We start from the raw sequence: 12,419 nt of genomic DNA, 5'->3' as shown, positions 1-12,419 counted from the left end.
AAATGCAAATCAAAACTACAATGAGGTAGCACCTCACGCCAGTCAGAATGGCCATTATCAAAAAATCTAGAAACCATAAATGCTGGAAAGGGTGTGGTGAAAAGGGAACCCTCTTACACTGTTTGTGGGAATGTAAATTGATACAACCACTATGGAAAACAGTTTGGAGGTTCCTTAAAAAACTAAAAATAGAACTACCATATGACCCAGTGATCCCACTACTGGGCATATACCCTGAGAAAACCATAATTCAAAACGATATATGGGGCTTCCCTGGTGGCGCAGTGGTTGAGAGTCCGCCTGCCGATGCAGGGGACACGGGTTCGTGCCCCGGTCTGGGAGGTTCCCACATGCCGTGGAGCAGCTGGGCCTGTGAGCCATGGCCGCTGAGCCTGCACGTCCAGAGCCTGTGCTCTGCAACGGGAGAGGCCACAACAGCGAGAGGCCCGCGTACCACAAAAAAAAAAAAAAAAAAAGATATATGTACCACAATGCTCATTGCAGCACTATTTACAATAGTCAGGACATGGAACCAACGTAAATGTCCATTCACAGATGAATGGATAAAGAAGATGTGGCACATATATACAATGGAATATTACTCAGCCATAAAAAGAAACGAAATTGAGTTATTTGTAGTGAGGTGGATGGACTTAGAGTCTGTCATACGAGTGAAGTAAGTCAGAAAGAGAAAAACAAATATCGTATGCTAACACATACATATGGAATCTTAAAAAAAAAGGCACTGATGAACCTAGCTGCAAGGCAGGAATAAAGAGGTAGACATAGAAAATGGACTTGAGGACATGGGGTGGGAGGGCGAAGCTGGGGCAAAGTGAGAGTAACATCAACATATATACACTACCGAATATAAAATAGTTGGCTGGTGGGAAGCAGCAGCATGGCACAGAGAAATCAGCTCGTTGCTTTGCAATGACCTAGAGGGGTGGGATAGGGAGGATGGGAGGGAGGCTCAAGAGGGAGGGGATATGGGGACATGTGTATGCATATGGCTGATTCTCTTTGTTGTGCAACAGAATCTAACACAGTATTGTGAAGCAATTATAGTCCAATAAAGATCTATTAAAAAACAAAAGTAGTATCTATAATCTTCCTGTACTGTAATTTCTTCATATGTACATATCTCATCAGTGCAGCTAAATTGTGAATTCCGTGAGAGCAGAGACGGTATCCTGTGTTCCATTGCGTATTCCAACACGGAAGCTCTCAGTTTGGGTTAAAGATGATACTGAGCTATACAGATGATAATGTTCCCAAGTTTAATCCTGTCTCTTCCATGAACAATGAGCTTATTTGGAAAAGAAAAATCATCGGTTGCCAGAGGTTTACAGTGAGGACGTTTGTGCGCTGTCAGGAGGCATGATCAGCGGATGTGGATCAGCTGTAGAGCACAGACCATGCCTTGTGTTCCTCCTCTTCCCTTCCCTCTGGCTCCAGCCAAGTGGGCAGAAAGGTGAAACAGAAAACTTGGATTCAGCTGTGAGAGTCACAGGTGCACTCTGTGGGTAACTTGTGTGAACCACCCTCTCTCGGCATGTTTAACTCTGAGCAGAAAAGGAGACCGGGGCTCCCCAGCTCACGTGGGATTGTGGTCAACATGACAGCTGGCAATACCACCCACTGAATGACAATCAGGGTTGTGTGCAGCCATCATATCCCCTTCTTATGCTTTCTTCCTGAGCTAACCCACCCATCTAATGCCAAGTTCTAGAACCAATCCTTTGACAGCAACCTGAACTTTGAAAATTTTTCTAGTCCACACTCTGTACACCTAGGCAAGTTTTGCTTAAATTACTCCCAATTGTGACATAATTTAAAATTCCATACCTTCATTATATAGATTTTCTCACTAAAGAAAACTTGGTCCAATTAGATAAATGAATGAAGAAAAAAAAAAGTCACCCAGAGTTCTACTGCCCCAAAACAACAATTGTTAATATTTAGCATATTTCTCATTTATTTGCCAGTATATGTATATATATAACTAGGATTGAGATGTATAGTTACAGGGGGGTATTTTTGTGGGTTTTTTTTCGGTACGCGGGCCCCTCACTGCTGCGGCCTCTCCCGCCGCGGAGCACAGGCTCCGGACGCGCAGGCCCAGCGGCCGTGGCTCACGGGCCCAGCCGCTCCGCGGCATGTGGGATCTTCCCGAACCAGGGCACGAACCCGTGTCCCCTGCATCGGCAGGCGGACCCCCAACCACTGCGCCACCAGGGAAGCCCTAGTGTTTTTTTTAAATTGAAGTATAGTTGTTTTACAATGTTGTGTTAATATCTGCTGTACAGTAAAGTGACTCAGTTATGCATATATATATTCTTTTTCATATTCTTTTCCATTCTGATTTATCACAGGATATTGAATATAGTTCCTCATAATTACAGTTTTAAATCCTAGTGTAAAAGGCAAGTTTTACATACTATTTTTGTCACTCTACATCAGATAACACCTAATTCCCATGTTATGCCATGGTTTGGTAAACATAATTTTTAATGGTCCACTCCATTGTTCATGTAAACCAATGAGTGCTGGGGGTCTCCACATCTCACAAATTAGGAACCAGTGAGAGGGTGGGGAGAAAACCCAGAAGTCTTCTGTTCAAACTGTTCCCCTCAGGAAGAAGAGTCAGGGACATCTCAGACTCCGTCTCATGGTTGAGACCCCAACCCTGCTCAGGCTCCAATCTCAGCTCTACCACGACCCGGCTGGGTGACCTCAGGCAAGATACTTTGCCTTAGTTTTCCCATCTGCAAAGTCAAGATGATACAGCTCCTTCCTCCTAGGGTTCTCAGGAGGATTAAATGAGTCAATATATGCAAACTGCATAGAACAGTGCCTGGCAAATCCTGAGAGTTATGTAAGTGTTGGCTATTTTTCTTAGCCATGGCTGGAGGTCCTAGAGTGAGACTGGCTGGGTGGAAGCTGTAATATTTGTATTATGTATGCCTCTACTGTGATTTAATAGCTTTTATGCCTTTAGATGAGGTCCTCTATTTCACTTGGGAACAAATGTGTTGTTGCTTCAGTATGAATGTTAGAATTTAATTTAATTCAGAAGGAAAGGAAATAGATTCAGGGGAAAAAATTCTCTCATAAACTTAGCATATCATTAATAATTTTTTCCCTCAAAAATGCCAAAAACTGATTCCTCTGGATAAATACTCCCTAGAACTCTCCTAGTGCTCTGAGACACCAGTCTGTAAAAGCGTCTCATGTGGCCCTCTGTGTGAGCTCTATGATCACTCCCATAATATTTGCTTCTGGAAAATCATTTCATCTAAGTTGATTTTCCAAGAACTCAGACAGGAAAGTGAGTTATTTTTTAAATCGTCACTGGGTACGGTAGCAACCTCACTGGATGTACACAGTAGGGTCAGGAGACCTGGATTCAAGTCCTAGCTGCTTCCTTAGTTCTTTCACTGATTGGCTGGGTGGCTTTTGGCAAAGCACATGACATCTTTGAAGCGTGGTTTTCTCTTCTGTAAATGGGAATGAGTGTTGTCCATAACAGCCTTGGAAGGATGATAGAGGATTAGACGAAATGCAATAATATGCAAGAAAGTGTTGCAGAAATTAAAAGGCATCATGTGGCTATGTCATTCTTATTATTAGACCGAGTGGCCTAAACTCATTGCTCTGATTCCCCATCTGAAAGGGGTTTTGTTCTTTTCATTCTCCACCATGTCTCCTGCATGTGCCTTCTGGAATCGTGCCATGTCCAATAGCTGAAAACGCTTCACAGTGAACAGATAATTGCAGTGTCCAGCTTTGTGTTTTTTTCTTGGCTCCCATAATGAACCAGCCTGTTTATTTCCATTATTTTTACCAGATTTTGTTCTGTCATGTTCATTAATTATAAGTTCCAAGGGAAAACATCTCATTTAGGCAGAGATCTACATCTCACATGGCTAGCACGGCCTTCTTAAGGCACCTACTGTGTGGTGTGCTCCCTAAGAGACTGGTTTGTAGCTATGGTAACTGAAACCTCCCCCAGGCCCATGGTGTGGATAAGGCAGGGACAGCATGGCTGTTGATTTCTCTCTTCTTCACTGTGGCACTGAATCCCCTGGGGATTACTGTTGGTGGGATTACTGAGAGCTGATTCCCTTGGTTCTTAGCTGTGTCTTTTGTCCTTTTGTAGCATTAGATGTCAAACTAAAGAAGAGAGTACATAGAGAATTGCATGTTTTAATACTTTTGTGCCCAAATGATCTAAGACACTGAGCACAGTACCCAGACCTAGCGGGAACTGGGATTCGGGTATTCATGTGTCAAAAAACATTTATTGAATGAATGGTTTATAGATGAGTGTGAACGCATTTATAACATCCACATCTGTAAAACCTGTTTTCAGGTTCTGTTCTGTACTGGTACTGCTTCTGCACCAACAGTAGAACATACACTTTGGTTTCACAGTAAGAGGAGTTGTGGCGATCTGTCTCCCTCTCTCTCACCAAGTCCTCCTCATGAATTGCAAGAATTTGCTGAAAGGCTGGTAGGGGTTAAGGATGAACCCACACTGTGACCAAATCTGAACATGAACCCAGTGTCTTTGACCAGCCTTTATTAGGTATCCTAACCACATGCCAAGCATATGCTAAGTGCTGGGAAAATAGAAAAAGTGGGACCAGGCCTCTGTCTGTGGTTCATATTCAGTGGGGAACACAGACGTGGAGCAGTGACAATGAAGGGCTTGGTCAGGGGTGATAGAGCACTGTGGGAACACGCCTGCCAGGCCTGTGCTCACGTCCCTTCCTTTGCACCAGCTGGTCCTCTGCAGAAGATGCTACTCCCTCCCTTTTCCATTTGGATAACTTCCCATCTGACTTTCTAAATCCAGTTCAAAGGTCACCTTCTCTGGAAAGCTTTCCTGATATTCTGCCCACCCCCAAACCTGTTTTCCCAGAACCCTTCATTAAATTGTTAGTTTGCTTGTCCAGTTCACCATTTTTTTGGACTATACACTATGTTTAGCACTGTGCTTAGCACAAAATTAATTGGGCCCTTGAGGACTGACTCATCTGATTCACACAAAGCAAACTCACAAGAATCTAATCTATTAACCAGGGAGTCATTTTCCTCATTTCCTGGGGGCGGGGGGGGGGGGGGGGACACGAAGCAGGGAGCAGAGGAGAAGTCTACACCTTTCCAAGACCCCTCATCAGGCTCCCCTATTGTCCAATGCAACCTCTGTTCCATGGCAGAAGCATGTGGGTGCCTTCTTCCAGCTGGACTCTGAGACCCTGAGAGCGAGGGCAGGGTCTTCATGAGGATGGAAAGAAGGGAACAGGGATTCTACCTGAGGGTATGGTAGTTAATTTTATATCAACATGGTTAGGCTAGGGTACCCAGTTGTTTGGTCAAACACCAGTCTAGATGTTGCCGTGAAGATATTTTTCAGATGTGATTACCATTTCCATCAGTAGACTTGAGTAAAGTGGATTACCCTCCATAATGTGGGTGGCCTCATCCAGCCAGTTGAAGCTGTTAAGAGAAAAGACTGAGGTCCCCAGAGAAGGAAGGAATTCTGCCTCCAGACTGTCTGAGGACTCAAGGCTGCAACGCTGACTCCTGTCAGAATTCCCAGCCTGCCGACCTTCACTGCAGATTTCCAACTTGCCAGCCCCATAATCACTTGAGCCAATTTCTTAAAATAAATCTCTCTATATAAATACAATCTTTTGGTTCTGTTTCTCTGGAAACTTGGACTAATACAGTTGGTCTCACATGGGGACTTAAACTGGAACCACAAGGATTAGTGAAGGCTGTGGACTTTGATCAAAGTCATCGTATCTTAAGCTTTTAGACTTGAAAGCGCTCTAAAAGGTTATCAGAATTACAGTTTCATTTTATTATTGAGACAACTGAGGTTCAGAGAGGCCCAGTTTCCTATCCAAAGTCACCCAGCAGAGAAGTAATTGTAATAGGTGAGACTGGTACCTGGTCTTCTGACTTATCTCACTTTCTATATAGCAAAAGAACATCAGTGAAAAACGAAATATATAATGTCTTTATACTGTGCCTTGATTTTATGATGGCATAAGTAATGAATTTCCTTGCAAGATCTGATTTACATGTAAAAGGGCCATTTTGGTTCCAATATGGAGAATAAAAATGTGGGGGGCTTGGATTGTAGAAGCAGGGAGATGGGTTAACAAGCAGGTTCATAAAGTAAACTAGACTGTAAACTCCATTTGTTGCCTAGTGATACTTGCTTAAGGAAGTCCTCAAACTCTCATAGATGATGCGTTTGTTTCCCCAACTGATTCTGAGAAGCGCCTATTCCTACTCCTACTACTAAAACTAGTAAAGGGCCTGCAGCCTCCTGATCCCAGGGACCCTTCTGTTCTTCAACACTTTCCCGGGACTTCCCTGGTGGTCCAGTGGTTAAGACTCTGCGCTTCCACTGCAGGGGGCACGGGGTTCGATCCCTGGTCGGGTCAAGATCGTTCGGCAAAAAAAAAAAAAAAAAGATATTCAACGCTTTCCTGCAGGGCAGGCTGTACACTTAGACGTGGCTGGTGACAGCCTACGGATTTCGAAAGACACCAGGAAGACATCCTCTAAGAGTTATTCTTTTTAATGTTTGAAATTCACGCATCAGAAACTGAATCATCTATATTGTCCTGGACAAGTGATAACATTTGGCAGCTTTGGGGAAGAGGCTGGAAAAATTGTTGTAATATTCTGGTTTATAAAATCCTTGTGGGGGGATTTGGGGAAGATGGTGGAGTAGAAAGCACCAGGAATGTTTCCCCACCTAGACAACAACTGCACTGGCACATCTGTCTGATGTAACTATTTTGAAACTCTGGAGTCTGCTGAAGACTTGCAACTTCCAGGCTTCGGCCCAGAAAGAGAACTTTTACCAAAAAAATTTCCCAATTTTTAAAAAAATTGGGAAATACACGTAACATAAAATTTACCGTTTTAAGTATACAGTTCAGTGATATTAAATACATTCATAATGTTGTGCAGCCATCAGCACCATTCATCTCCATAGCTCGTCATCTTGTAAAGCTGAAACTCTGTACCCGTTAAACACCAACTCCCCATCCCTCCCTCTCCCCAGTCCCTGGCAACCACCATTCTACTTTCTGTCTCTGTGGATTTGACTCCTCTAGGGACCTCCTATGAGAGGAATCACACAGTATTATCCTTCTGTGACTGGCCTATTTCACTGAGCATAATGTCCTCGGGGTTCATCCATTTGTAGCATATGTTAGAACTTCCTTTACTCATGCAAAGGAAAATATACTTTCTGCTTTCTGTATCCTGCTGTATACAGTAATGCCTTATGAATTTAGGTGTGAGTTTGGTAAGTGTGAAGCAGATGACTCAGTCCCTAAGAACCTGATCCATTTGTATGCACTAGAAAAGGTCTGTTTCTTCATTCATTTCTTTGACAGACATTGATTGAGCACCTACGCTAGGACCAGCCCCTATGCAGTGCTCAGGGTACAAAGAGGAACAACATAGTCTGTGATCTGAAGTAAAGGGGTCCCTATATTAAGTGAGGAGATGAACTGGAAAAACTTTAAAGCTCCTTTCATAAAAATAGGTTGTGTGATTTTATTAAAATCACAGCTTCTTGGTGCTGGCAAACTCTACCCTTCCCAGGACTGGGTCCTGCCATCACCTCTCTTGCCCAGCAGTACCAGAATTGCTTTTTTTTTTTATTTTTAATATTTATTTATTGGGCTGTGCCAGTTCTTAGTTGTGGCCCGCATGATCTTCGTTGCTCCATGTGGGATCTTCGTTGCGGCATGTGGAGCTATGAGAGGGAGAGAATCTGAAGTTCCAGTTGGTCTTTCCCTTGCCTCTGTTTTGGTGAGCTGGGGGTGCGGGGTGGGGGGGAGGAGACAGCCTATTGAAATGACCTGCGCACGTTCTGGACTGACTACAATCCGTGCAAGCTTTGAGACTTCGATCAGGAAGAGAACTGATTATTCTGGAAGCAGCTGACAATTTCAGTTTGATGCTGTACTACCCTGAATAAGACAGACAGGTGCCAGGATCTGTCAGCAAAAGGACCTGTCACAGCATCGATTAAGAGACCTACTGAGCACTCGCCCCTTTGTCGGAGCCCAACATGAAGGCCCTGCAGCAGCAGGAGGCTGAGCAGGAAATTGCCTGGCAAAGATGGATTGAGTAGAGTCATTGTTAGAGCAGAAAGGGCTTTGTGTTGAGCCTTTGGTGTGTGTTCAACTCACCCAGGTCATCCACCTAATATACTCTTGGCACCCCTGCTGCTAATGAAGCAGTCACAGGCAGTGGCACTTAAACAATGGCCCCTGAAGCCTGACTTCCTGAAAGGCTCCAATAATCTTTTATTGATACAAAACACACCTCCAGGGCAGATCTAAGCTCTCCTAGGCAGAGGCTGCTGAGGGCAGGGACAGTGTGGGGTGGGGAGGCTGTAACTACAGCCTATGGGCCTATGGGGACCCAAGAGAGCACTGCTGTGGGGAGCTTCACCGTGGTGGAAAATGGACATAACGTGACCTCACGGGTCCCTCTCTCCAGCCTCCGCACCCTGCCTGGTGTTTTCATTTCTACAGCTGAAAAAGCCAAAGCACAGAAGCTACCTGACTTGTGGCAGCCCACAGCTAACAAATGGCAGAGAGGGGATTACGGGTTGAATTGTGACCCGCCCCCCCAAACAAAAGATGTGTTGAAGTCCTACCCCCAGTAGCTCAGAATGTGACTTTATTTGGAAATAGGTTGGTAGCAGAGGTAGTTAGTTAAGATGAGGTCATACAGGATTAGGGTGAGCCCTTAATCAAATATGACTGGTGTCCTTATGAGAAGAAAAGGGGCGCGCAGGAGAAGACAGCTGTATGACAAGGAGGCAGATTGAAGTGATGCACCTACTAGCCAAGGGATGCCGGCAAACACCAGAAGCCAGATGAGGCAAGGGAGGATTCTTCCCTACAAGTGTCAGAGGGAGCATGCTGCTGTCGACAGCTTGATTCTGGACTTCTAGACTCCAGAACTATGAGGCAATGCATTTCTGTTGTTTTAAGCCACTCAGTTTGTGGTACTTTTTTGCGGCAGCCCTGGAAACTAATGCAGATGGGAGTGTGGTCTTCCCACTGACGTCAGCAGGACACAGAGGGAGCCATTTGGGATGCTCAGATCGATAGCATCCACACCCACAAGCCCACTTCAGACCCCTCCCGTGCATGTGAGAGATGGTTGTCATGGTGGAAGGTCAACACTGCTTGGAGGGCTTCCAAGGTGGAGCTGACAACTGAAAAGCAGGAGGGCCAAACTCCTGCCTGGAGGGACGCTTTTGAAACCACAGAAATGCGTCTTGGGGGGGGCTCCGAGGAGTTCCAGTTCTTTATGTCTCAGCACAGAAAGAATTCAGCAAGAGGCAAAGAGACAGATAAGAAGTGATTTATTAGAATAGGACGCTTGTAAGACTTAAAAGCAGGCGGGCAAGAGGGTGCTGCCCCGAGAACTTAGTGGGCTACAGTTTTATAATCAAAGGAAAAGTGGGGAGAGGGAGAAGACCACCTTCTTCCTCACTCTTGAGTAGATGTCAAGCTTCCATCATCAGTTCCTCCTCCACGTCAGGTGGGGGAGTTTTCTTGTCCCTCCATGGTCAAGCTGGGACTGTCATGGTGCAACAGAAATGGGCAAAAAGTGATAACATATACTAAAATATGGTCAATCATCTCAGGTTTCAGTATAATGTCACCCTTTCCTTATATTTTTGTTTTTAGTGTGTGCAGAGGAGCGTGCCCTAGGAATCATTAACTTACTGAGCTCACTGGGCAGGACGTGGGTCTCATTCCACTATTGTTTTATTGTCTTGGGGTGTGTCTCATACTTCTGCTGCATGGTTTTGTTGCTAAGCAAGCCTGCTTGGTTTTGTGGTTAAACAAACCTGCTTTCTTGAGTGATCATTAATTTACAGGGGTCTCCCATGCGTTTTTCTTTACTTACAATCCCCTAGTGGGATTAACTACTTAATCACCTACTTTGTCCCTTTACTCTGTCCCTATCACTTTGAACACCATCCTTTTATAAAGAGAGCAAGCAGATGAGAGTGTTGTAGTTAGGCCCCAGAGAAGCAGGACCTGAGACTGTGATGCTCGTGCAAGGGATTTATCGAGGGAGGGCTCTCAGGAGAAACCTATAGGGGAAAGATGTGGTTTCAGGAGAAGTCTAGCCTCAGCCCGACCCCCTGGGGAGCTCTGGAGCATAACTTGTCCCACAGAGGTGGTTCCCGCCAAAAGGCAAGGGGCTGCGGGGTGGCCATAACCTCCCAGCATCTCCTCAGTCAAGAGGGAACCTTTAGGGGAGGGTGCAGATGTGAGCCATTAGCAGCCAACACCTGCAGCATCTGGGGATGGGGCCAGCCCAGGGCAGCAGTATCAGCTCAGTGCTGGGATGTGGGAGCCAAAGGAGTCCCGGCCCTGCCCCCCACTGGCCGTGCTCAGGATGTTCCTGTCTGCACACTGTGTTCACTTAGAGATGGGAGGAGATGGGGCCATGGGGGTGGGGGTGCAGGTGGAGAAGGAATAACTGGAAGTTAATCAAGGTCTCTTCTTTCTGATGTGACTCTGGAGGAGTACGGGGCATAGGAGTAAAAAAAACAAACTTGGTGCTGGCAGAATTCGTCCTGGTTTAATGACCAATGTTCCAAGAAGAACAACACAGCCTTTGACTTCTTCTTCTTCTTTTTTTTTTTTTTTTTTTTTTTTTTAGAAAATTTAAAAATGCTATTTATTTGCCTTATTTACCAAATGGTTAGCTACAAAGATACAATTTTTGCCTTGGAGTTTAAGGCAGTTTCATTTCTTACCACAGTTACTTTTTCTGATGCTAGAATCTTCTGTGCTAGAATCTTCTGTGTCTTCTCTGTATTTAATTGATCATTTACGTTTTATGTTGTCCACTTGGGAACCATACTTTCTTCATGATCACTGAAGCTCTGCCATATAAAATGTCATCGTCTTCATATGTTTGAGTAGTACCGATCCCGGTTTTGAAAGTCTCTATGAGCATATCTTGCATAGGTCTTATTATGAGGGATCCTTCCAAAAGGTTCATGGTCATTGAAACAAGATTCAAAAACTTCATCAACAGCCTTCTGAGCTACTTCTTTGCTGATGTTCCTAACAGCCAGGATAGAACGAATGGCTCTGTCTCGCACACAAGTAGTTTTCATTTTGTTTTGTTTACAAAATCGCTCAGCTCAGCTCATCATGATCAAGTCTGTGCTGATCCGAAGCTTTGCTGTCACGTGATACAGCCTTTAAAGGTGTGCTAATACACAGTGCGCTGCAGTGCAGTCTCTGTGCTGACAGGTATTACTTTTTTGTCTAGAGAATACTGTGATGGTTTCAAAACACAAGTCCAGTACTGATGGTGTCGTTTTAATCCAAAATGTAACCTGAATATTTCATTTAAAAGTGAGCAGTCTCCACTAAGGTTAGCAGCTCGAACCTCAGAGCAAGCCAAGTGCCTGACGTTGGTGAACCAGTCGACATGAGCTCGACAATGATCGAATGCGTGAATGAGCTCATGGGTGACCACTCTGTTCATATGCGCCTGATTACAGATATTATTCTGGCACAAAACAATCTGAGACACTGAAGCATCAAAACCTCCACTGACATTTCCATTACAGTCTTCACAAGAAAAGTGTCTTTCTTTGTTAACAGCGCAGCCCGAATGCTTCATGGCATCAAGCAGCAGTTTAACATATGGATGGCTCCTACTTGTCTCCAAAGTCTGCAAGAGCATAAGCTGGCACTTCTGGTTGTTGGTGAAGAAGCTGGAGAGGAACCCTTGCTGTGGCTTCCCCTGAGCCAACCGCTCCGGGAAGACCTGGCACCCGACGTGTTGCTGCTGCAGCTGCTCCCCCGCAGCGGGCCCGGGCCGCGTTCATCCGGAGCTCCTGCCATGCCGCCCACGGACTTTGCAGCTGCTTCCGCCCGCCTCAGGCGGCCCGAGGGGAGACAGGGAAAGGCAACCTCCCTCCCGCCTACCCACAGCCCAGGCCCTCCCTCCGCCGAGCCGACCTGGCGCCAGCCGGGCGACGGCCGCAGGGGTCCCGACTTCTTCTTCTTCTGAAACTCATTATTTAAACTGAAGTTTGACTAGAAGTCAAAATACCTTCAAAAAAGATTTGGATCAGGACTTTCCTGGTGGTGCAGTGGTTAAGAATCCACCTGGGGACAACACAGGGGACACAGGTCTGAGTCCTGGTCCGGGAAGATCCCACATGCCACGGATCAACTAAGCCCGTGTGCCACAACTACTGAGCCTGTGCTCTAGAGCCCGCAAGCCACAACTAATGAGCCTACGTGCTGCAACTACTGAAGCCCACACACCTAGAGCCTGTCCTCCGCAACAAGAGAAGCCACCGCAATGAGAAGCCT

At 45.5% G+C, this 12,419-nt stretch overlaps 1 protein-coding gene across 1 annotated transcript; it reads right to left on the bottom strand.

The window, feature by feature from the left end:
• Positions 1-10,712: 10,712 nt before the first annotated feature.
• Positions 10,713-12,086, bottom strand: LOC101274458 (mitochondrial inner membrane protease ATP23 homolog). The gene is given in 3 exon segments (XM_049693932.1): positions 10,713-11,192; positions 11,396-11,921; positions 11,924-12,086. Coding segments are annotated over 3 exon segments (747 nt in total). The 5' UTR covers positions 11,943-12,086; the 3' UTR covers positions 10,713-10,990.
• Between the last annotated feature and the right edge of the window lie 333 nt (positions 12,087-12,419).

Source organism: Orcinus orca, chromosome 11 (genome assembly GCF_937001465.1).
Source record: "Orcinus orca chromosome 11, mOrcOrc1.1, whole genome shotgun sequence".
Classification (NCBI taxonomy): Eukaryota; Metazoa; Chordata; class Mammalia; order Artiodactyla; family Delphinidae; genus Orcinus; species Orcinus orca.
The sequence above is the reverse complement of the archived record's forward strand: the minus strand, read 5'-3'. Positions and strand labels throughout refer to the sequence as shown.